General features: G+C 31.2%; 2 protein-coding genes across 9 annotated transcripts in view; both read left to right on the top strand.

Moving 5' to 3' along the window:
- The window catches only part of LOC136409892 (antichymotrypsin-2-like), a 96,712-nt gene that overhangs the window by 17,302 nt on the left and 52,264 nt on the right, over window positions 1-27,146 (top strand). For 3 of the 8 annotated variants that reach the window (XM_066391734.1, XM_066391736.1, XM_066391737.1), the window contains exons 1-3: window positions 6,649-6,798; window positions 7,682-8,580; window positions 9,000-9,141. In XM_066391734.1, coding sequence (XP_066247831.1) covers window positions 6,738-6,798; window positions 7,682-8,580; window positions 9,000-9,141 — 1,102 coding nt within the window. In that variant the 5' untranslated portion in view covers window positions 6,649-6,737. Of the gene's footprint in view, window positions 1-4,654; window positions 4,812-6,646; window positions 6,799-7,681; window positions 8,581-8,999; window positions 9,142-13,926; window positions 14,781-27,146 lie in introns of those variants that run through there. The other 5 variants (XM_066391735.1, XM_066391739.1, XM_066391733.1 and 2 more) reach the window with 5 other exon arrangements.
- LOC136410092 (uncharacterized) lies at window positions 1,251-2,232 on the top strand. Its single transcript, XM_066392060.1, has 4 exons — window positions 1,251-1,274; window positions 1,456-1,793; window positions 1,853-1,924; window positions 2,136-2,232. The coding sequence occupies exons 1-4, from the start codon at window positions 1,251-1,253 to the stop codon at window positions 2,230-2,232; spliced, it is 531 nt and encodes a 176-aa protein (XP_066248157.1).

Raw genomic sequence — 27,146 nt, 5'->3', positions numbered from 1 at the left:
TGGCCACCAATAACTCCTCTTCATATATTAACATCATCAGCCCAATAATGTAAATTATGAAAGTTTACAATTCCTTCTCTCGTAAATTTAAACTAGTCCGTCCAAAGAATATATTTCAAAAACGTTGTGTCTTCTAGATCTGAGTTTAACAAAAAACGAAAAAAGTTATTCGTCGATCTAGATCTCCAGGTTTCAGACCCTGTACCGCAGTGTAATGGAAAACGCTTTTCTTTCAGGTTTCCAATACCGATCAAACTTTCCAAGCGGAGGTGTTCTGAACTGTAGCTACTTTTTTAATACTAGTTGTAGGCTCCTCCTCAAAAACAAGAAGAATATCTTCTTCCTCTTCAGGCTCATTACGATTAGTCAAATGGTCAAAAGGATTGTGTACTCAATCAGTTTCTCTAAGGTGACGAAAGGTCCTGCTGAATACTTTTGTAACAGAAATTCAACGATTAGAAAATTTGTCTTGATACAAACACTTAGCAGCATTGCCATTTCCATCAGCTCTTCTATAACAGTGAACAATATCAGCATATTCTTCGTTGCTAAAAGATATAATTTTATAAGGTACCCCAAAAAAAAACTAAATGGGAAATATCTACTATAAAACAAATAATAGGAAATAATTATAATATACCTAATGACATAAACTGTTAATTAATATAGCTAATTATTTATTTTTTAAAATTAAAAAACTATGTACAGGTGTGCAATATTTTTTTTTGTTTAGGGCAAAAAAAAAAGACTAAAACGCAATTAAACTGCAAAATGTCATACATTGTTGAATTCAGAATAAAAAGGTCTTTCAGAATTTGATATCAGAACATTCGGGCCGCATTAAAAAAAAAATGAAGTTAATGATGGTTCCGCTATGACGAAACGTCGGATTAAAAAGCTGATAATGCCATGTTAAAGCGCATTAAAAGTTGCTGTAGAGAAGAACCTTCAGTTTTGAACTAGGTAGAATATTACCGCCAGAAAAAAATAATATGTAAAATCGGAAAATCCAATTTTTCCCAAATATCTCAAAAATCAAAACATATTTCAGCGATTTCTAAACGCCATTTTTTTAGGCCCCTGATTACGCAACTTTTCTCCTGTTTAACCAAATCTATATTTCTTACCGTTTCGAAGATCTTCATAGTGGCCCTCCTTATCTTAAATACCCTGTATATAATTCTTATGATTAATATTACAGCCTGAGCCAAAATTATTAGGAGCCTCCATTATTTTATATTCAAGCAAATATGCTTTTCCTGGGATCATTCATAGTAATTATTGATTATTTGTAGCATAAACATGTATTGTACAGATGAAACCTTTTAAAATTATTTTTTTATAATCCGTCATAAATATAGAATTAAATTTGATAATATTTTTTCCAGAAACCATTTCCGTATTTCATTCACACCTAGCTCTTAATAAATAAAAGAATGGTGTTTATTCGAGTAGTCTAATGAAGAGTACCTTGACAGAAATATGCCGAAAACAAGAGACCTTAGTAGTGAAAATCCGTCAAAACTTATATTTTTATATGAACAAGGTCACAATCAAGTAGAAATTGCAAAATTAATAAAATGTTCGAGGTGCGCCGTGCAAAACACAATACATCGTTTCAAATTAATTAGCACAAATGAGAATTTGAGAAGATCGGGTCGGAAACGCCTGACATCGAGCAAAGAGAACCGATTGTTAATACGTTCTTCCTTGACAAATAGAAGACAAACAAACGCCTTCTTAGCTTTCTGCACGAACGATAAGAAGACTTCTAGAAGTCGGATAGAAAGATTGTAAGGCCAAAAAGAAGCCACAGTTATACAAAGCTAACAAAAACGTTCGATTAAAATAGGCTTTGGAACACAATAAAATTACGAAAGAGGATTGGGCTAATTTTGTGTGGATTGATGAATCTAATTTTGAGGTAAAGATTAATTGATGATGTTTTATTTTTTTAGTAATTTTTTTTTTTTTATTTAGTAAATTAATTTAGTAAATTTTATTATTTAGTAAATTTTATTATTTAGTAAATTAAATTCTAAGCATATAACTAAAACAATTTAGATTTAAGCTATTTTAATAAAAACTCCCATTTTAAAATTTACTTCTAAATTTCTAAAAGTCTATGGAACAAGCGGTGTCACATTTGTGAGGCGTAGAAGAGGCGGGGAGTACCTTCCTGAGTATGTAGTACCGACTGTGAAACATGGCGGTAGCAGTATTGTGGTCTGAAGATGTATGGTAGCCAATAATGTAGAGAAAAACATGGTTTGTAAAGGACGACGAATGGATAGTGAAAAATACGTAAATGTGTTAGAATCGTCACTACATTTGTCCTTCTCAATTTTGTTCGGTGATATTAACTTAAACGGAGTAAAATTTCAACAACATTCCATATCACAAATCAAGACCATCGCAATGGTTTGAAAAAAATGGAATAGAATTGTTAAAATGGCCTGCACAAGCCCCAGACCTAAACCCTATTGAACATTTATGGACTATTTTGAAGAAGAGGATTCGGAAACATCAAATAACTTTAAAAGAAAATCTGAAGATTTATTTAGAGGAAGATTGGAACAAAATAACTGCTGATGTATGCAAAAAATTAGTAGAGTGTATTCCTAAAAGAATTCGAGCAATCATAGCCGCAAAAGGTGAACCCACGAAATACCTACATATTAACTTTAAGTCATTTTGTTGTAATATATTTATCTCTAAAACAATTAATATTACTTTTAATTCAGTTTACAAAGCGTTTTAAACACATTTCGAGAGTGCTTAATATTTTTGGCTATGGCTGTATACAGGGAGTTTCAAACATGTGTCGGAAAATTATGGGTTTGATTCATTGGCTCATTTTAAGAAAAAACTTCCTATTAACATGGGTCCAAAAACGCACCGTTTTCGAAATACAGGGTGTTAAAAAAGCAGTTTTTTTCAGTTTTTTGACGATATTTCAGGAATCGTTTGAGATACAGAAGTCACTAAGACATAGGTTAGAGACCTGTATTAACGTAGGAGATCATTTTCAGCAATTGTTATGATTCTTGTTTAATCTCTTAGTTTTGTATAAATAATTTCTTGATCATATTACTAATTTTTTACATATTTTTTTATCACAAAATGTAATTTTTCTCGACAATGGTTCGCATTAAAGCTTTTGATCATGAGTACCTTTTTTGTGTAGAACACATTGGCGGTATAAAACGTGCCTCAAAATGCTAATTTTCCCAATAGCATAAAAATTAGGGGCAAAAAATCTCACGTAACCCTAAAATCTCTGCCTCTGGCATATGGGGAAAAATTGAAGTAGCGCTCAAAACGTAAGTATAATAATATTAACGATAATAGGTTTACAAAATGTGACTTCTGCATCTCAAACGATATCTGAGATATTGTCAGAAAACTGAAAAAAAAACAGTTTTTTGATACCCCGTATCTCGAAAACGGTGTGTTTATGGACCCATATTAATAAGAACTTTTTTTCTTGAAATGAACTAAAGAATCACACTCTTCATTTTCCGACACATGTTTTGAAACACCTTTTATATAATTTAAGACAAAATATCATCTTTATGGATGACGGCGCTTCTCCACATTACCCCATTGTACTTTGTAATTTTTTGAATAGACAATTTTATAATGGATGGTTTAGACGAGGAAGTGACATACCTTGGTCAGCTCGTTGCTCAGATCTCAACCCAATGGATATGGGGATACATGAAATCCTTAATTGATGATACAGAGGTAAATACGCGTAACCAATTATTTCAACGCATCCAGGATGCCGTCACAGTGATTAAAAATAATGAAGGATATTTATTTAGAATAAGACAACACTTAATAAAAAGAGTATGAAAGTGCATCGAAGTAAATGGTGGACATTTTGTACACTTGCTAAAATTAAAAATACTGTTTCGGTAAATTAATAACTGTTATCAATAAATTGTTTTTACTATCTAATTATCTATTGCTAATATCATGCACTTACTTAGACCCATTACGGACATTTAAATTCGCCATAATTCGAAAATGACTTGGATTAATGAAATAAGTGAGGTATACCTTTTATCTTTAGAAATAATAGATCTATCGATAATACTTTTAAATCACAATTATTGCATTGGAAAAAAATGGAGGCATAAATAGGCACCCTCTAGGCTGCAACTAGCGCCCTCTTTTTTGAAATTAAAATCTCATGAATTATTCCTTTTACCGGTCTTAAAACAAACATAGATACAAAATTTGGACAAAATATCTTCATATATCGACTACTCGATTTATTTAAAGATATTCAAAAACAAAAATTACCTTTAACCCCCTGTATAAAGGAATAACATTTTCATAAGGCGAGTTGGGTTAAATCTTATTATTTTAACATCTAGATTAAAAAATTCCTTTTTGGTGCATTTTTCACAGAATACCCTGTATGTTATTGTGCAAAGAGGTAGTAAACACTTAGTACCTAGAACTTTGTATGGAGGATTACTACTATGCTATATATTTCGCATAAGTGATCAATAAAACAATATTATTTTTAATAGAAGTGAACTGTATTTGTAAACAGCAGTATAGTATTGCAGATAACACTAAGAAATTACGACATGGAATAAGCAGAACGTTACAACGTGTTATCGCTAGTAATTCTTGTAATAATTTCTTTAAACAACTCAATTTGAATCGTCAGGACTCAATTATTCTCAGTACAGTGTTAGTTTTATATTAGTTCGGAGATTGTGCTGTTACACGATCTTGGTTAAGTGCCTTTTACGAATATACTTATTAAATAAGGAGTATGCAAGAGCAATTGTGTAAGTATGCTATCAAAATTTACGATAATTGAAAATACGTACTAATAATTTTTGAATCATAAATATTATCTCTCCGACATTATTCATTTGCCATATTGTCAGTAATTAACAAAACTATAGACTGCAATAACATTGATGATCTTCTGTGCAAGTATGCTACAATGAAAAATAATATTATTATGCTGTTTTTAAAAAATGCTTCGTTAAGGAAATAAAACATATTCAAGTTTTATGGATACACCAATGATTTCACTTACATTTTTTAATTATTCGTTTGAATTTCAGTTACTTTGGTAGAGATACAAAGCTCTTTTGTGCAGCCTTTTAAAGTCTCAAACACCTTTTTGGGTTATTCGCGAAATTACTCAAATTGATTGATTTTTTAAAACTCGATATCTGAACTGGGAGATTTTAGACCATTCATAATATTATATTATGTTACTAGAATGATAAGAAGCACGTTACAAACAAGATGAAAGTTTTTGACTGAGCCGCAGGCGAGGTCAGTAATTTCGGCTAGCGAAATGACACGCTGTACTTTCGAATTGTGAACCTTACGTGGAAATAATTATTTTCTAATCATGAAAATAATAATCTTAAATAGTTTACGAAAGAAAGAGGATTGATGATTTTGTTATTTTTCGTATTTTCTCAAATAAATATTTCAAAAATTACAGAAAATTTGACTACATTCTATGAGTGAGCCTAATGAGTTCCTTAAAAAGTAAACTTTTCTTAATTTTGGGTGACATTATAGTTTTTAGAAAATCGTTTGATTCACTTAAAGAAAATAATAAAATTTTAAGATTTAATTAAATTTTTCATGGGTATTATGATAGTTTGAGGTCACTTACATATGATTAATACAACAAACACATTATTTTTAATAGAAATATTATGATATTTGGAAAGAATACATTCCACTTACATATGTACATATCCATATGTCCGTGATCCCCAAATATACCTGATATTAAAATAATTTCAATTAAATAGCTGGAGAACAGTAAGCTTCTAAAAATGTATCTTCAAATAAGTACATATTTTGATTTACGGATATCATAAATTTAATAGAAATTAATTATCTCCAAAATTAAACATTTAAACAGTTCCAGTAAATAGACAGGTGCAATAAGCTTTTAAAAGGATTCCTCCTTCAATAAGTATTTTGATTTACGGATATCACAAATTTAATACAAATTAATCATGTCCAAAATTAAACTATCAAGGAAAGGTTAAATGGTTTATCACATAATGAACGTTTGTATCGAGATTTCCTGTGATGTTGACTTTCAAAATATAATCATATGATGAATATAGATTATAACAATGTTAACTCAGAATAGAAACTAGACAGGGTACCCAGGTTAGTTCAGATTACCGCAATTTCAAAAGGTTCATAATGGTAATTTAGTCAGCGATAAGTTTTATGTAAAGTGAAACTACTTTTTTGTACTCTTATTTCTTGTTGTAAAGTTTCATGCAATCACCTTACTCACTGCTACCGGGGAGTAAAAATAGGAAATTGAATATTTTGTTGAGATTTTCATAAATAAAAACATTTCGATGCTGAGCACCGATACGATCACAAGTATCGATGCTCCTCCAACATCTCTACATTGTTGAATGGTTTTAGGTTATGTTTTTTTATTATTTACTCTTTTTACTGGTGGGCCGTTCAACGACAAACTTTTAACTTTGCTCTCGTTTCATAGCAGGACATTATTGAGAGAAAATTTGATGAGTTAAGCTTTTTAAATCGAATGATTAGTGAACTTTGAACCATAATTAAATCTCCCTTGTGGGTCCATGTCAACTATAAACAAATCGATAAGGAAAGGGTTTACCATAGTTTAGGGCGTTTCTTGGAATTGAATCTTATTTTGTATTTAATATTTTGATTTATATAATCTAAAAATAGCGTTTATGAAGTTTAGCAGAAAAACGTTTTCAGTTTCCAAATTTCAACAGAGTATTTGGGATTCTGGTAAGGTAACAATACTTGTTTTTTAACCAAAATATGTATGTACATATGTATGTATTAACCCATGTAATTACTTTTCATGTGTAATCAATATGAAATTCATAGAACATCCTGCCTTCTGTTTTCGCGTTTGGTGGAATCCAGAGAGAACTGAATAGTTGAACTGAAAGTCTAACAATTTAGATCGACTTTCTAGTGGAAACTAATGAAATGCGAATTAAACTTTTTAGTGTGGTAGATTTCTGATTGCTATAATAGTCCTAATTTAATAATTTAGATTTTGTATAGTCTATCTCATTTGATTGCTGTGAAATGTCTCAACCACAATAAAAAGTTGACTTTAAAAAATTGATGTTTAGTATGTAATATGTGGATACATATGTAGCATGATAATAAACTAATTTTGAGCTAAATTTGTCATTTAAAAATGTTTAATGCTAATAGAAATATTATTTATATTCAATACTGTAAAGTTAATGTAACAATACTACTTACAACTGGACTTGCAATCTCTGGAAATCGTTCATTTCTAGTAATGGGATAACCAGCCTATTTTAATAATCTTCCAGAAATTAGAATTACTATAGTTAACACTAAGAAAACTTATTTATTAGCAGCTATCGCTGGAAATTATTTAAATTTTGTTACAAGTTATCAATGTTTTATTTTGTAGTAGTCAGTTTCCTCATACTCTTAGGTTGCTAATATGATTTCACTTTTTAAGGCTGGCGATATGAGTGGCTCTAACTTTAAACCTATATCATTTTTGTTTACCCTTTCTAAGATCATTGAAAGGATTATTAAGCATTGGATCCTAGGATTTATTCATTTTGAACTTTTCTCAGTTTGTATTTTATATTTTAATTTAGTATGTTTTTTTTTGTAGGGATCATTTTTACAGCGCTCCTAACGATGTGTTCACAAGTAATGGCAGGAAAGCAAGAACTACAAAGCGTCATTCAAGGCAATGGCCATTTTACTAAACAGTTATATAATGTGCTGGCCCAAAAGCCAGGAAATGTGTTTTTCTCACCGATAAGTGCTCATGCAGTTTTATCAATGGCTTACCAAGGTGCTGACGGAACGACGCGTGCTGCTTTTGGCAAGACATTGGGAGTGTCAGATCATCTTGAAGCTGCTGTTGGTTACCAGGATGTGATGAAACATCTAAATAATGTGTCAGATGTTCAATTACTTATGGCCAATAAGGTTTATATCATGGAAGGATGTGCATTAAATCCAACCTTTAAAGAAGTTACTGAGAAAAATTTTTTCTCTGAAGTTCAGTCCCTCAACTTTAGTCAATCTGAAGCTAGTGCAAAAACCATTAATCAGTGGGTCGAAGACAAAACTCAAGAGAAAATTAAAGATTTAATAACTCCTGACCTTCTAAACAGTGCTACTCGATTAGTACTAGTAAATGCAATCTACTTTAAGGGAACCTGGGCATCAAAATTTAATAAAGAATTAACCCAAAAAGAAAAATTTTATTTAAATGACAATGATACAATCGAGGTGCAAATGATGAATGCCAAGGGAAAGTACTTTTATAAAGAGGATGAAACTTTAGATGCAAAGGTTTTGGAATTGCCATACTCAAATTCTGACGTTAGTTTGCTAGTGATTTTGCCAAACAAAAGGAATGGAATTGCCAATCTTGAAAAGAAGCTCGCTGAGACAGATTTGACCAAAATTACAGAGAACATGTTTAAGCCTGAAGTTGTAGTGAAACTGCCCAAGTTTAAAATTGAAACTACTATCGACTTGAAGAAACCTCTGGAAAAGGTAAGTTAGCTATGTAATTTTCTGTTTTTTATTTACTTAAATTTATAATAATAAATGATTAATTGAAAGCTATAAGTCTTGAAACCAAGTTATTATCCATCTAGATATACGTAGAAAAATATTTATTAATTTATATGAAACTGCTTTAAATTTAAATGAAAATTTGCTAGTGTTGGTAACTAATGTGTACACATATTCCCCAATTAAAAACCTATTTCCAGTTCAACCAGTAGTTCACTTACCAACATATCATTGAATATTTTTAAAGGAAAAAATGGTATGTCACTAATTTTTTGGAAAGAATTTTAAAATATTAAGAGAAAAATTGGGAAATGAATTTTAGTTATTACTAATTTTTCACTAAATCTATTGAAACTAAACATATAAACTGTTTAAAATTAAAATCCTAATGTTTTTAGATTGGCCTTGGGGAAATTTTCACCAATAAAGCCAACTTTTCTGGAATGCTCGAAAGTCCGGAACAATTATTTGTCAGCGAGGTTATCCAGAAAGCGTTTATTGAGGTTAACGAGGAAGGTACTGAAGCTGCTGCGGCCACCGGTAAGTTTCAAATAGTTTCAATTTTGCTTTTTAATGTATTTAGCAAATATGCACTTTAAGATATATGTACATATAAGCAATACACAACTAGCCAGTTTTATTTAATTAGTTAAAATCTTGAAAATTGTATGAATAACTTGTTTAATATTTTGTCTTGGTTATTGACAATTCAGTTGATTATTGTCCTAGAACCGTTATAAATAGGTGTTAAAAAAAACATGGTTTTATAGAATAATTTCCAGCAAGTCTAGACATATCATGAATATGATACATGATAGGTACATACAGATTAGGCTAATTTTTAGTGTTGATTTATTCAATCCATATCAGCTTTTAAAGAACAATTTTATATCAAACTACATATGTCCAGTTAGCTGATACATAAATCAAGAATAGTAGATATCAATTTGTAATTTGGTATGTTTGAATATCTTAAAGTGCATTGCTTTCAATGTCAGTAGAATGCCTGAGTGCCACAGCTTAGCTTATTGTTTTGTGTAGCTTATGTTTATGCTTGCTTAAAGATTGGAGTATCTATTTTCCTATTAGCTGTACCATCTTGTTGCTTTACTAATGGATACACACCTACACTAACATTATACCATAAAGTATACCTAAATTGTAGATCTAAAGAAATTATTCAAGCTGTTTATAGCGCCTACGTTATAATGCCTACAAATATTTTGTTGTTGGCAAAAATCCCAAAATTACTCATATGAAACTGTTGGTGTACATTAACGGCAAGATCGTTCGTGAAGTAATACCAGTGCATTTGAAGAATTCAATTGTAACACTTACAAGGAGATCCTAAGGTGTTCCACTCAGAGGTACGGTCCATACTTTGCGGATGCGGTAAAGGAGTATATATATAATATATTCCTGTAATATTAACCGCTAACTCTCAAAGAATAAGGAGAAAAACGCGTTTGAAATCTCGATGTTGCCTCATATTCCATGTAAGTTCAATACTTTTATACTAGTAAGTGTAGTTTAGTGGTAAATATCAATGGTTGTGAATAGTGCAGGTATGGGTTCGAACCTTGTGTTAGTCGATTTTTTTAATGAATTTCTGATTTTTTTTCGTATATTCACTTATTTCAAAGAATATTTAAAGCAAAATGTTCGTCAACATGATACAATATGCTTGGTTTGCTTCAAAGTTCTGTGAAGAACGACAGATATTTTCTAATGTTAATGATTAATGTTTTCCAATTGAAGAATTGAAAACTCCATGTGTATGTAAAAATGATTTGTTTATATGTTGTAGTAGGTGTTGAGTTATTTTATGTTTTGTATGTTTTTATGATAATTATCATCCTGAAGTTTATAACAATTAAGAATTGTACATTATCTTTATATTTTTTGGTTGTTTAATAAAAATAAAATGTTTAATAAATTCCACAAAACATATAAAAGTTGAAATGTCTAAAAATCATATCATTTTATAAATTTGAATTAGGTATAAATAATTTTTTCCTTATTTTTTGAGAGTTAGCGGTTAATATTCCAGGGATGTACTATACAGGGTGATTCACGTAACTGTTTCATTAGAAACTTTTGTACTTGTAACTAATCTAAATTTTTCATATTTGGGAGTTAAACTAATATAGATAGACTCTACTTTTTAAAAATATTTTGAAGGTCATATCACTTCCGGTTATACCGGAAGTCAAGGTCAACTTCCTTATTTCAAATGGAACACCCAGTATATTTTTGCATTTTTGGAATCTAGGGATTAAGCTGATTAAATTCTTATTAGGTACTCCTACACCTAAACCTAACCGTTTCAAAGATATTTTGGTTTAAAAGAAAAATCTGTCTAAAACACCATTTCTATAAAATTTAAAATTCTCAGCTATTATTGAAGCTGGCTTTACGAAAATTTGCTGACATGTTATCTAGATATGGTAGATTAGGTTAATGTGAAAAGCTTTTATAAATATCATACAGGGTGTCCAAAAAAATATGTCATATTTAAAGAACTTTGATAGCAAAAAAGTCGCTTAATTCAAATTGAACACCCCATATATTTTTATATGTTTGGAATCTAAATTTAATTCTGAATCAATTACTATTAAGCATCCCTATACCTAAAATGAACGCTTTTGCTATAATTTGCGATTTTTTAATATTGTACACTAATAATTCCAAGTATCATAGTTGGCTTTGAAAAGAACATGGCTGCTTCCGGTAAAATGCGTTAATGTAATTGTCAATTTAATAAGTTCGCTCAGCAGTTTCGAATCATGAACTTTAATAATACTTATTCAAATAATGATATTTTAAATTTATTCTTTATTCATGGAGAGTGTAACAAAGTTTTGGAGAGAACTTGCCGTACATTTAACGAAAGATATCCGCATCTTCCGAAAATCACAAAGAACAAATTTAGGATATTGGAATCAAATTTTTTAAGACATGGAAAAGTCGAAACTAAAAAGTCTTATTCTAGACCCACAATAAATAAAAAAATAATAAATCAAAACAAAGAAAATTAAATTAAAATAAATGTTCAATATGACCTCCATTAACTTCTAAACATTTCAAAATTATTTTTTTAACTTCATGTTGTGTCACTTTATTAATTGTAATGGGGCGAAGGTCTTCAAAAGCTTTTTAATTTTTTTTTTCTTTTTAGTTTCGACTTTTCCATGTCTTAAAAAATTTGATTCCAATATCCTAAATTTGTTCTTTGTGATTTTCGGAAGATGCGGATATCTTTCGTTGAATGTACGGCAAGTTCTCTCCAAAACTTTGTTACACTCTCCATGAATAAAGAATAAATTTAAAATATCATTATTTGAATAAGTATTATTAAAGTTCATGATTCTAAACTGCTGAGCGAACTTATTAAATTGACAATTACATTAACGCATTTTACCGGAAGCAGCCATGTTCTTTTCAAAGCCAACTATGATACTTGGAATTATTAGTGTACAATATTAAAAAATCGCAAATTATAGCAAAAGCGTTCATTTTAGGTATAGGGATGCTTAATAGTAATCGATTCAGAATTAAATTTAGATTCCAAACATATAAAAATATATGGGGTGTTCCATTTGAAATAAGCGACTTTTTTGCTATCAAAGTTCTTTAAATATGACATATTTTTTGGACACCCTGTATGATATTTATAAAAACTTTTCACATTAACCTAATCTACCATATCTAGTTAACATGTCAGCAAATTTTCGTAAAGCCAGCTTCAATAATAGCTGAGAATTTTAAATTTTATAGAAATGGTGTTTTAGACAGATTTTTCTTTTAAACCAAAATATCTTTGAAACGGTTAGGTTTAGGTGTAGGAGTACCTAATAAGAATTTAATCAGCTTAATCCCTAGATTCCAAAAATGCAAAAATATACTGGGTGTTCCATTTGAAATAAGGAAGTTGACCTTGACTTCCGGTATAACTGGAAGTGATATGACCTTCAAAATATTTTTAAAAAGTAGAGTCTATCTATATTAGTTTAACTCCCAAATATGAAAAATTTAGATTAGTTACAAGTACAAAAGTTTCTAATGAAACAGTTACGTGAATCATCCTGTATATATGTATATACTCCTTTACATATCTGCAAAGTATGGATCGAATCCCTGAGTGGAACACGTTAGCATTTCCTTGTTAGTAGTTTATTATGAGATAACGGCTAGGCTTTATGGATGCAGAGCGATTATTGAGGAAGACCTAAAGGTTCTGTTTTATCTGCGTATACAAAAGAGTGTAAAATATTTTTGCAGGTTTAGAAAACTTTCATCGAGTCGTTTTTAAAGACCCCTCTACGCAGAAGTAACAAGGGGTAACATTTGTTATTGCTACATATTTCTAGAACATTTTCGACGCAGGTATTTCATTTTTAACAGTAATTAATAACATGCCTACTCGGACTATAAACTTTTTAAAAATATTGATGTCTTTGTAGATGCTTACTTCCTTCATGTAAAACATATTTTAATCAGGTATAGGGAATTAGAATTCGACAAAATTGACAATAAATATTGCTTCTATCCACACAATACTTTACATTTCTGAAAAGTTTAGATTTTGGACAGTTTTAGCTTATAAAAATATTTTGAGCTAGATTCAACTGGTCAGTACTGTGCGATACAATACTATCACGTAAATGTGAAAATTTCTGTATCTATGTACTTGCACAGAAATAAGAGTTATTTGGCTGTTTTCTTTGCAAAAAAATACCAATAAATAAAAAATATCCTGTATTTTCTACATTATTCTACAGTGTGCTACAAACACAATGTAATTTTAATTTTGTGTTTCAAGCGGTAAGGGATACCAAGTTAGACAACGTAAAACGAAGTCCGCATTAAAAGAAATGAGATGCTGATATCTCAGGGGTTCAGTCTTATTAAGAAAAAATGACGCATTCTTCTTGCTTTATGGAATAAATATGCAATTTTATATTTTAAGCATTTTCTCATCAGACTTATAAAGTACTACAAATTACGGACAATTTTCAATTTTCGTTAATATCTCCAAACTCAAAAACATTTTGGCAACCCTGAAATTAGCATATTAAAGAGCTAAAACATTGGAAACTCTTTCTTGAGACTCTGTACCTTTGACCATTTTGAAATTAGCAATAGTGCAACATGTCATTTAAGACTGTAGAATCAATCAAGTACAATAGTGTGTCGTGGACTATAAACATTTTAGTGGGCTGTGCAAATACTAAACTTATGAATGTAAGTATTCTTAACATTATATTTGCAGAATATTTTTTATAATTATGTGTATTTATGAATTAACTTTTTTGTTTTTTGTAGCTGCGATTCGTACTCGGAGGTCCATTAACACACCGAACACATTTTTCGTGGATAGGCCTTATGTATATGCACTAATACATCAGATTCAAGGTGAATCATTCAAAAGCGTCTTATTTTACGGTAAAATTGTGAAACCTTTATCATTTGAAGTGCACGACGAAGTGCACGATGAATTGTGAGGCGTTGAAATGGTGACGTCTGTTTTGCAGTTATTAAATGCTAGGTTACTACCTCATTATTATTTAGATCGAAAAATCACATTGTAGCACCACATTATGAATTTTCTGTTACTTATAATGTTTTTTTTTGGATTCGAAAGATAGTGCTTTTTAATACATCTAAGTAAAATACTGTATTTGGGAATACCATATAGGTTACTCCTTATACAGGATGGAATGTTTAACTGTAATATACTCTACATTAGGAGAGTCTACGGTTTGCTGAAAAAATGAAATATTACGGGTTCTCTTATTTTCTATTTTACATAATTTTTCCACTCCAACCGAAATGTTACCCCTCATTTGAGGGGCTAGTATCAAGTTTTTTTTCGTTCAAATGGATAAATATGTATTGTCACCTTAAAGTAACCATACTAAAAGATTGTGATAGTACCTATAATGTATGGGAAGCAATAGGTTGGTATGGGCAGCCCTCTATAATCAAATCATACATAAAATATTATTTCACATTCACAGTTTGAAAATGCAAATCATTTTAAAACGGCTAAAACAAATATGTATATGTGGATAGTCTCAGAAGTACCCAACTTAACACTTAAAGAAAAAGTATTGAAAATATTTTATTTTTTCTCAATATAACCTCTTTTGAGATTGACGCACTTTTCTCAGCGACGTTTTATGGTTTTTATACCCTGTTTATATAAGCTCTAATAACTAAATGTTCGGAAAAATAAAAATTGTTCGAAAAACAATAATATAACTTTTTTCTATTAATACGGAAACATCTACAGAGTGTTTGGTAACTCTATACATTCATTTAAGGGAGTGATAGAGCATGAGGTAAGGACTAAATTTAACCCAACTTACCTTAATACCAAAGCCGATAATAACTGTTGAAATAAATAATATTCCAAATGCTATTTCAATAGTCGTTCATTCTTTTAGTTTATGAAGACAGCAAACGATATACCGAGAGTCTATAATGTAAACAGTCAATTTATGCTTTGATAGGATGGTAATCGTCGATTAAGAAAAGTTAGTCACCCTCGTGCCTCTCGAGATTTCGGTCGTTGTCTCTTCCTTTTTTTTTTACCTTTTATTTTACTATTCATTTATTACATTTTTCATTTACTCTTCAACTGTGTTTCATTAAAATCCACTGGCAAAACCAACAATAACAAAAAATACAAAGTGTCAAAGTTGAAAAAATAAAACATATTTTCTTGAGTATCTTGCGATATGGATTGATTATAGGATGAAAGAGATGGTTTATCCTCAAGAAATACAGACAAGAGAGCAATTAATACAGTGTATTGAAGAAGCTGTTGTAACTTTTAAACAAACATTTTCGGTTAGAGTTATTCATGCAGAAATTAGAAAATGGGCCCATGCTTGTATTAGAAGAAGAGGGCATCATTTTCAATAATACCTTAAAAGATTAGAATAAAGTAAGTATTACTTTTACAGGAAACAGATAACGGTCCTTTTAAGGATTATACTATTAATGGGCACAAAGAAATTCAATAAATGCTAAAATTATTTTTACATAATTAGCTTTAGGTGCGTTTTTTTTTATTGGAAACCGTTGCTTCTAGTGACTTTAATAAAGTATACGAGGTCTGACAATAAAATTCCCGGAATGAACTCGTAAACACTTTATTTGCATTTATACAAACTAATTTCTATGATCGCCTTCAAAGTACTCCCCTTGGGCAGCGATACACTTTGTTAAACGCTGCTGACACTGTTTACAACATTTTTGGAACACGTCTTCCGGAATGCTCTTCAGTATTCTGGCCACGTCTTTCAATGCCAGACATATCAGAAAATCGGCATCCTTTCATTGCGTTTATCATTTTTGGGAAAAGCCAGAAATCGGAAGGCATCAAATCTGACGAATAAGGCGGATGGTCCAACTTTGTGATTTGGTTCTTAGCTAAAAAGGAGCGAATGGTTAGGGCATCATGTGCTGGAGCGTTGTCATGATGGAGCCAATTGTTCGGCCAAAGTTCGGGGCGTTTTTTACGAATAGCATTGCGTAATCTTGTCAGCACCTCTAAGTAACAATGTAGATTTACTGTTTGCCATTGTTTAATAAACTCAAAGTAAATAATGTCCTTGTGATGAAAAAAAAAAAAAATCAGCATGATTTTGATGCGCGATCGTGACATTCTTGCTTTTTTCGGTCTTGGGGATCCTTTTGTTTTCCATTGTATGCTCTGTTGTTTTGTTTCTGGGTCGTACTGGAAGCATCAAGTTTCATCTCCAGTAATCACTCTGTCAAAAACTTCTAAATGGGAAAAAAGTTCAGATGAAATGTCAAATCGCCGCTGTTTTTGTTCAGCAGACAAAATTCTTGGAATTATCCTCGCTAACATTTTTCTCATTTCTAAATCTTCGGTCAAAATCTTTTTTACTGTTTCCCTGTCTAAATTTAATTCCTCTGCAATAATTTGTGTACTCAGCCGTCTATCAGATCTCACTAGTTGTCGTACCTTTTCCATACTTTCACACGTTCGATGAGCTTTCGGACGTCCGGATCTTTCATCATCTTTCACGTTTTCCCACCCTTTGAATCTTTTATGCCATTCAAACACTGCAGATTTCTTCCTAGCAGCTTCGCCATATGTTACTCTTAGCATTTCTAAAGTTTCAGTTGTACTTTTGCCCAATTTAACATAGAATTTGATATTAATGCACTGTTCAAACATTTTTTGCGACCAACAGAAAAAATGGTCTTGTGTAACTAATGCTATAACTTGACAGCTAATAACTTTATTTTGTTTCCATTAATCAGATCAATAGTAGAGACATAAGATCATGGCAAGTGCGATAGTTCGACTTAAATTCGTTTATGTAAGAGGCGATGGTGCTTTTCCGGAAATTGTATTATCAGACTTTGTACCTTTTTCCCTCATCTCTAAAAACTTCCGGATATAAAATTTTACAAAATTAGCTGGTAGAAATTGTAAGATATTAAAGAAAATATGATTTATTTTTTCAACTTTTACACCCCGTATCTTTGTTATTATCGATTTTGGTACTAAGGTGAGTTGGGTTAAATTAATTAATTTAACAGCACAATTTGCTTGTTAACCTATTAGTAGGCAAAGTATATTTTTATGATTTTTTCAAATTTTTTTCATGTATTATCATAACAACGAATTCCATGGATATGAAAATTGTGATAAATTTTTTAAAAATATATTCATTATGTGATGTTATGCCGTCTCTCTCAAGGGACACTGTCTAAAGGGGTTATTTTAAAATTCAAACTATTAGAAACTTTTAATGAATGTTTATTATGGTATTTAAAGAAGCAAATCTTTGGATGTAAGCTAATTTGACACTTATGACATATCAAGTTGCTTTTCTTTCCGTATATCGCACAATATCTATCTGCTTTATCGTATATGATGATGTGTTTAATATTATCATATCTGACATCGGTAATAGGCTGAGATATTCATCCTTGTTAAGCCTTAACTCCGAATAATTTCAGCAATACAAAGGCTATGTATCTCCTAAAAGTCATCAAACTTTCTGCATTTTTATCGTTCATCCTTGTTTTTTTCATTAGAAGCTAACCATTGATTACAGAAGCATCCAGAAAATATGAGAATAACAGCCAGTCTTATTTTCTTTGCCGAATTCTAGTTCTGTAAACTGCCATTAGGCCATCCATTTTGTCTATTCCTCCCATACCTTTATTGTAGCTAGCTACAATTGTCGGTTGACTTAATTTTTTTTTGCTCGAGACATTCGATTCCACCGCGAAACAGACCCAATGGAATTTTTATGATAATTCGATACCACTGAATCAACCTTATTGTCTTTCTACTGTACCAATACAACTTTATCGTTTGTATAAAATGCAAAACTTTCCCTTCTTTCTTTATTTCAAAATGTTTTTGATTTTACAGGAAATTTTTACAATCTGTTTTCCCAAATTATGCCTGTGCCACAGTATTTCATGTCAGTCAAATGAGCAAGTAAACGTAAACCGGTGAAGTAATTGTCAAAATATACAGGGTGACAAAAAATAAGAGTATACAACATTTTTTAGGACAAAAAAATTATAATGTATGAAAATGAAAAACAAACGATAGAAAGCAATAAAACAATGTTCAAATAATGTTATTGTTAACTAGTTTCAAAGTGGCTATCCTTTGCACGAATATACAATCTCAATCGCTTCATGAAATTCTCGGCTCTGGGCCACAGTTCTTCCACTGTTATTCGATCCCACTCTTGACGCAATGTTTGCTTCAGAGACTTCAAACTGCTATGACGTGTAACATAGACCTTTGCTTCTAAAATCGACCTAATGCTATAATCCTAGGAATTAAGGTCCGGTGAGTATGGTAGCCATTCTTGGGATGTAATGAAATTGGGAAAAAGTGCTTTATACCAATTTTTTGTGGTTTTTACTCTGTGAGCTGCCGCTGAGTCCTGTTGAAATGTCCATTCTTCATCGCTAAAGTACTGTTAGGCCCAAGGAAGTACTACAGTTTCCAAGATGTCTTTGCAATACACATCTTTATTGATTTTTGGCTATCTACTTCTCTTTGTTGTTTCAAGAACTCCTTTTTGCTGATATTTCTTAATAATGGCCCAAACAGCTTTACGTTTCACATTAAAATTTTTTGCAATACCAATTTGTCTCTGACCAATTTTAAATAAATCAATAATTTTTGTTTTCAAATCAAAAGAAATTTGTTTACTACGCGGCATTATTTCAAATAATTCAAAAATATTTCAAACTATAAATCGGATTCAAAACCTCAAACAACAAACACAACAAATAAACATCAATGTTTAAACTAAACTGATGCAAAATATTTCTTAGAGGATGTTGTCTCTATACTTTTGTCCCAAGAAAAAATATATTTTTTGTTAAGGACTTTAGGTTATTGTTTCTTGGCGTAGTTTGCTTAGTTAATTTGTTTTGTATTTTCATCCCTTAAGTTACGCCCATGGGCATCGATACGTATTTGAAGGATTCCATCTGGGCGCCAGACCATCGTACCCATCAGGCCATATCGAAGGGCTCTTTATGGCTGGGAAATACGCTACTAGTCAAAGGAAGCTTTCTAAATTGGACCTTTGCCGCGATCCGCAATTCGGCGGATCGCAATACTTCAATGAAAGCGACTTGTATAGGTATTTGCCAGATGGCGGCGATTTTATGACCTTAGGCGCGACCATTGCCCGCAATGGCGTCTGGTATTGGTGCGCCCCTGGGTGGAGTTCCTCGGGTTTAGTACTTAAGGGATGATCGCAGTAATTTTGCTCTCTTTGACCAGTGCTCGCTCTAGACATGTGATCGTAAACGTAACTCGTAATCTTCCCAACTAAGCAAACTCCCACTTCATACTTAGACCAATACTTTACCATTATTTATATAAGTGAAATTTAATACAGTCCACTTTCGTAAACCAAATTGTTGTTTTCGTGGTTTTCGTTTATCGAAGGAACCTCAACATTTTTTGTTTTGCCATCTTGTTTATTTTTAACATCAGGCACAAATTTCATATATCTTTCTTCATTGGTATTTACAACTTTTAGAATATAAGGAAATGTATTGATACTTTACTAAAATATTTTAGGCGCAAATATTTGTTTGTCTATATACTTTTGTCCATTACTGTATATCCGGTGCTTGAATACAAAGCCCAATTTTTGTTCCCGAATCGAATGGGCTTGCCTTTTATACAGTCAGTCATAAAAGTATTCGTACACCCACTAAATTTCCCAAAAAACAAAGAAATACTAATGTAAAAAAAAAGAAAAAGAGCTACATATGAGATACCCTAAATGTATTTATTTTCAATAATTAAAATAAAAATTAAAAAATCAATGCGACAAAAAATAAATTAAAATGTACTTTTAAGTGATCACGAAAGTATTCGTACAGCGCGTCCCATTGGTTATTTTTCGGGTTTTGGGTAATGAACTAATATTTTGTAGGTCCTCCTCCGGCTAAAATTACAGCATTTAGCCTTCTAGGCATTGAATTCACTAAATTTACAGTGACTTCGGGTGTAATTTTGTCCTATTGTTCTTGTAAAACTATTTTTAATGTTTCTTGACTTGTAATTTTTTTTCGAACATCAGGATGTCGAATTTTTCTTTCCAGTTCATCCCAAAGATGTTCAATGGGGTTTAGATCAGGCGACTGAGGTGGATGATAAAGAAGTTTCGGCACATTGTAGGCTAGTCACATCTTTACGTTATGAGCGGTGTGTTTTGGATCATTGTCCTGTTGTAAAATCCGATTTTGAAGTCCCAGTTTTTCCGCACATAATGGTATATTATCACGCAAAATGTTCATATATTGATACTGATCCAATTTGCCTTCAATAAATGCCAAACTTCCAACCCCAGCCGCTGACATTCCTCCCCAAACCATAACGCTGCCACCGCCGTGCTTAATGATAGAACATAGATTTTTGGCCTCTAATGGTGTGTTTTTCTGACGCCAAATTTTACCTTTCCCATCTGATCCATACAAGTTAAACTTGCTTTCGTCGGTATATAGAATCCTTTTTCAAAAACTTTTGTCCTCGTCTTTATATTTATTCGCGAAAGCGAGTCGTTTCTGCCGATTAGCGTTAGAAATAAACGGTTTCTTTCTGGGCATTCTTCCGTGAAATCCTGCTGATCGTAGAATCCTTCGGACATTTTTTGGATGCACATTTTTACCACTCATATTTGATAGTTCACTAGCCAAAATTGGAGCACTTGTCTTCGGGTTTTTTCTGATTTTTTGAAAAAGAAAACGCTCTTCGCGTAAATTTAAAACTCTTTTTCTTCCAGATCTTGGCTTTTTATACACATTTCCCGATTCTTTGTAGTTCTTCACAATATACTGTATCGTAGATCGACTTCTATTAACGATTTTACTAATTTCGGAATAGGATTTTCTTTCTTTATGGAGTTTAATAATTAAATTTCGAATATCTTGAGAACACTCTTGTCATTTACGCCTCATTTTTACTAAATGCTTCAAATGTGTATTCAACAATTTTAATATCGTAGAAACTACTATAAACAACAATAGGAAAAAATTGTTACCGCTAATTTTTTTGTAAAACCCGAAAAATAACCAATGGGACGCGCTGTACGAATACTTTCGTGATCGCTTAAAAGTACATTTTAATTTATTTTTTGTCGCATTGATTTTTTAATTTTTATTTTAATTATTGAAAATCAATACATTTAGGGTATCTCATATGTAGCTCTTTTTCTTTTTTTTTACATTAGTATTTCTTTGTTTTTTGGGAAATTTAGTGGGTACGAATACTTTTATGACTGACTGTATATTGCTTAGCAAAGTGTTTATTATAATTTGGAATCATATTTTCATCAATGAAAAGATGTTCTTCCAGATCACCATGATTTCGAACATTTTTACTTAGCTTCTCTAGAAAGGGTATCAATTTATAAAGGCGTTCTTCTTTTACCAATTTTAAATTATTGTTGAAGTGAATAAACCGTAAAATACCTTCAAAACGTTTTAGTCGCATGCTATTTTGAATTAGCCGTGATACATCATCTTCACTTGACCAATATAAGCGCCTGTTTGAATATTTTCCATAACAGGAAAGTAAAAAAATTCCAATAAAAACTTGAAGCTCTTTTTTCAAAGGGTACAGCAGGATAAGTATGGCGAATCAGCTTATACAGGGTGTCTCTAAAATGTGCGGAAAATATGCTACTACAAATTTCTGAGGCTAAAATATGATGATCTAACCCAATTTACCTCAGTCCAAAAGTGGACGATTTCGGAGATACAGAGTGTAAAAAGTTCAATTTGGTTTTAGTTTTTCATAAAAATTTTCTTTATAACTGGTGTATTATCACAATATTCGGCTAGGGGGGGTTTTTGAGGTGACAAATTGAAATTTGCTTTCATTTTCATTGTAAAATGTAGGGGGCGTCACCTGCGGTACTTTGCACACATTTAAAACGACATAACTTTTTCGAGCCATACTGTATTTTATTTCCGAATAAAATTTCTTATTCTCCAACATTTTTTACCTAAAGAAAGTATACCTGGTAAGAGTTGATTTGAGTGGCCGTTTTTGAGATATATGGTTTTAAAAATGTTTAGTTATTGTTTATTTTGGTCAGAATAGGATGAATTGTGGCCTATCTTTTGGTAAGTGAAATTCGTAAAATTCGTGAAAGGCTTCTGATTGTGAGCAGTGTTGTTGTTGATGTTTTTGGTACATTATTGCTTTTTTTCCGGTGTTTATGTTTTAAATTGCAAGTAGTACTGAAAAATCGTGAAAGGGAATTAGCAAGCATCGGTGAATCATCAAACAATTTGCGAATTTAATTATCATCATAACTGCACAGTATATCAATGAAGAAATGACCGATATGTTATTGGTTTTTGGATATTGCCAAAGAAATAGTTTACAATCTCGCGGAGTTTACACTGAAAGATTTCCGAATTGTTGCTCACCAAACCATAAAACTTTCGTGGCAGTTGAAAGATGTCTTCGTGAAACGGGTAGGTTTGCGCCCGTTTCTATTAATTATGGACGTGCACGTACAGTAAGAACTCCAGAGGTTGAGGAAGATATTCTGAATCGCATTAAAAAAAATCCAAAACTCAGCAGCAGACAGTTGGGCTTACAGCTAGGGGTAAGTAAAGATACTGTTACCATTCCTAGCTTTTTACCGGTTTATCCAAAAACACAGAAGTCAAGATATGAATTTTATACGAAGAATTTTATTCACAGATGAGGCCTATTTCACGCAGAGTAATTAATGTGCACAATGAATATGTCTATGCTGAAGAAAATCCTCATGCGACTAAAGTATTCCATTATCAGCTGGAGTTTAAGATCTTTAAATTGAACTTTTGACACTCTGTATCTCCGAAATCGTCCACTTTTGGATTGAGGTAAGTTGGGTTAGATTATCATATTTTAGCCTGAGGAATTTGTGGTAGCATATTTTCCGCACCTGTTAGTGACACCCTGTAGATGGAAATTCAAATTTTTCGTGTAAAATAGATGTATTCAGTTATAAAAACAATATTTCTTTCGACTTTGGGTAGATTTTTCAAAGTGGCTTTGAAATATGTCTAAAAGGTCGCGTAAATACCGTTATTACTTTAAACTCAAATATCTCAGGAACTAAAAGAGATACAAAAATGAATTTGTAACTGAGACTCTGAAGAATATTTATATATTTTTTTTAATAATTTTTAGGGGGTCGCAATATTTTCAAAAACTTTAAAAAACCTTTTAAGCGTTATTTTTTCATTTCGGTTTTTAAGTGACAATCACAAATTTAATATATGTCATAATAAGGTTCAAATACCATCTCCTGTAAAAATTTCAAATTTTAAAAAATGTCGCAACACATACAAATAAATAAAAAACGGAGGGTGCGTCACCAATTATTTGTATTCATTAATGTTACGAGTATAAAATAGAAACTAATAATAACTAGTACAAATACAAATAAAAAATAATAACTAATAGCTAATAAAAGATGCAGTGAAACCTCTTTTGGAAGGGCAGTTGCGGGATCCCGGGAAAGTGTCCGTCTAAGAGAGGGATGTGACGAAAAAGCGAATATAGTAAAACATTATATTATTTATTAACTAAAAATAATATATAGTATGTACAGGGTGATCGATTTAACTGGAGAAATGAGTTTTTCTGGGAAACGGTCGAAAAAAATAAATGATTTAAAAAAGCATTCCATTTTTACTTACTTCGACCAGAATCCAGTGTAGAAATACAATAATTATCTTTGCGACGTTAGGCGTCGCGATACTTAAAAATTCTTTTCTTCAGCAACATACTTTTTTTTATTAAATTGCTGCAAAAATCTTAATTTTGAATATTTTTCTACATAACATTTTTTTATGTTTGAATTATTTATAAAGTTATGGGCATTTCTCCTGTGAATTTGTGATGTATGTAATGTATCAATTGCTAAGTTTATATAATAAAAATTTCAATTGAAATAAATAAATAGAAAAACAATAACTAAGTAAACAGAATAAGAAAATTAAATGAACTCAAAACTCAATGATTTAATAAATGTTCAATGTGAGCGCCATTATTATTTAAACATAACTCGTAACGTTTTTGCAGTTCATGGGTCGTTACTTTTCTTAAAACATTGCCACGTATTTCAGTACAACCAGTAGTAATCTTTTGTTTCAAATGGTCAATACTATTTGTTTTAGTTTCATATACCTTATTTTTTAAGGTTCTCCACAGGAAAAAATCAAGAGGAATGAGATCTGGGGCTCTTTGATGAAACTTTAAAGAATCATTAATCTCTATCTATTTATTTTCAAAATGCAAATTTAAATAATTTTGAACAACTGCAGCAATGCAGGCGCTCCGTCTAGTTGAAACCATAGGTGTCTCCTAAATTAAAAAGGCACATTTTCCATGAGAATAGGAATCTCATTCGCAAGGAAATTGCAATATCTTTGTCCTGTTAAGACACCGTCATAAAAATATGGTCCTATTAAATGGCGTCCTACAACTCCACACCGTACGTTGATGCCAAAGTGACCCTGCCTTTGAACTTCTTTAGTATTATGTGGATTTTTGTCGGACCAGTGATGAGTATTTTTTCGGTTTGGAATGCCATGACTAATAAAATGACTTTCGTTTGTCCACAAAATGCGATTATACAAATTAAGATAATCATTTAATGCAACTAAGAACTGAGTAATAAAATTTTCTCGCCTTTCAAAATTTCCAGGACATAACTCTTGCATATTATGTATTTTATAATCATGAAACTTATTCATTTGTAAAATTCTTTGAACTGCATTATATGTCAAATTTAACTCTCTCATAGCCTCTTTAATCGACGCTTCAGGATAATTTTGAATATGGTTTAATATAATTGCTACATTTTCATCAGTTATGACAGTTCATTGTCTCACCTTGTTAACTAAAAATTATTTCTTATTTTGACGAAAAACATTTTCCAATTTGGAAAATATTTGGTGATTCGGAAGATTTCTTTCGGGATATCTCAGTGCATATAATCTTCTTGCCTATAATGCATTTTTCGGGCTTCTCCGTAAATTAACAGCATATTCACTTTTTCGTCGTGGGAAAATATTATTTTATAAAACAGAAACTCAAAAATTATTGATAACTTAACTTAATAAAGTTATACAGTGAAACACATTTAAATTATATGTATTCTTATTAAAATCATAAACCTTTAAATAAACAATGCTTATTTTCATGACTATTGATAACCCTTTTATTGTGTTTTTAAAAGTATCAATTAAATCCGTAAACATCAAGTTACCTTCGACAAAAAAAAAAGTTATCACTTGCTTTTGTTAACTTTCAATCAAAATCGTGCAGTTGATCTGTTCGGTGATTAAGTTATAGGTATATTTGTTATACTTACAAATTCAATTAAATTAGTTTATTAAGTGCCAATCGTTGAGAATTTTTTGAAAATTTGTTAAGAGAATCTAAATAATGAGTGGAAAAAAGCAAACGACCATCAAAGAAAGAAATTTTGTAATTTTTCATTATGATCAAGGCAAAAGTCAAAGAAAAATTTCCGACATACTTAACAAAAGCAATACTACTGTTCAGTCAATAATAGAACGGTACAAAAAGTTTAATTGCATATCCAATAAGGCCTGAATCAGTCATAAAAAGAAGTTAACAGCGCAAGATGAACGTTGGATATTGAGACAAGTCAAATATAATCCAAAAATTAGTGCTCCTAAACTTGTAACTGACATTGAAATTAATTTAAACAAAGTGGTAAGTGCGGAAAATGTTCGTAGAGTTTTACAAAAAAATGACTATAATGGTCAAATAGCAAGAAAGAAGCCTTATGTTAGTGAAAAAAATCAGAAGGTACGTTTAGAATTTGTTAAAAAGTATATGCATAAAGACTATGAGTTTTGGAAACACGTTATCTTTACTGACGAAAGCAAATTTAACGTATTTGGATCGGATGGTAAAGTTATGGTATGGAGAAAAGTTAACGAAGAACTGAAAATGGAAAATCTTCGCTCAACAGTCAAACATGGGGGCGGATCGCTAATGGTGTGGGATTGTGTAGGTGCTTTAGATGTTGGCAACCTCCATTTTATAGAAGGAAATATGGATAAATTCGGGTACTTGAGGATTTTAAAGCTAAATTTGAAACTAAGTGCTGAAAAATTAGGAATACCAGAAACATTTCATTTTTATCGAGATAACGATCCGAAGCACAGCGCCAATATTGTTAAAGAATGGTTGTTATATAATTGCTCACACGTCATAAAAACACCTCCACAATCTCCCGACATGAAAGTCGTATAAAATGTACGGAATGAACTGGATCGGTGAGTTTGCACACATCATATTTCTAATAGAAGTGACTTGAGGAAACCTTTAGAAGAAGAGTGGACTAAAATTGATGCAAGCTTTACAAAAAAATTAATTAGGTCGATGTTTAATAGACTAAAAGCTGTTTAAAATAATAAGGATTGTCCAACGAAGTATTAACGCAAACATTAAACGATAAAAATGATTAATTTTTAATAAACGTTTTGAAGTGCACGATTTTTAGTGCGACTATTTTTTGACAACAAATTGATAAAATATTCAATTTTTGAATTTCTATAATTTTGCTTGATAAAATATTCATAGAGTTATCTAATTAGAGATTTATCTACAATCTAGTAATAAAAAAGGTAAAGGTATTTCGCATTTTATTGCTTTAATCCATTAGAGTTTTTATACCAATGGACTGCACAATTTTAAATGAGACTCACTGTAAATGAAAAAGATTAAGGTTAATTTTACAATTTATATTCCCTTTAATACAAACAAACAAAAAAAACATAGCAACAGAAAACAATTGAAGTATGTATGTGAATTAATAACTATATCGAATCCGAAATATTGCATTTTCCTCAGCCTGTTAGCTTTTAGTTGAAAAATAATAATTGGTCTGAGAAAAACCCGTATAATTTTAGAGGAGTTTAAAGGTAAGATATATTAAAAATTAAATGATTTTTGCAGCAAT

Source organism: Euwallacea similis, chromosome 7 (assembly GCF_039881205.1).
Source record: "Euwallacea similis isolate ESF13 chromosome 7, ESF131.1, whole genome shotgun sequence".
Taxonomy (NCBI): Eukaryota; Metazoa; Arthropoda; class Insecta; order Coleoptera; family Curculionidae; genus Euwallacea; species Euwallacea similis.
This window is presented reverse-complemented; position numbering and strand designations above follow the sequence as displayed.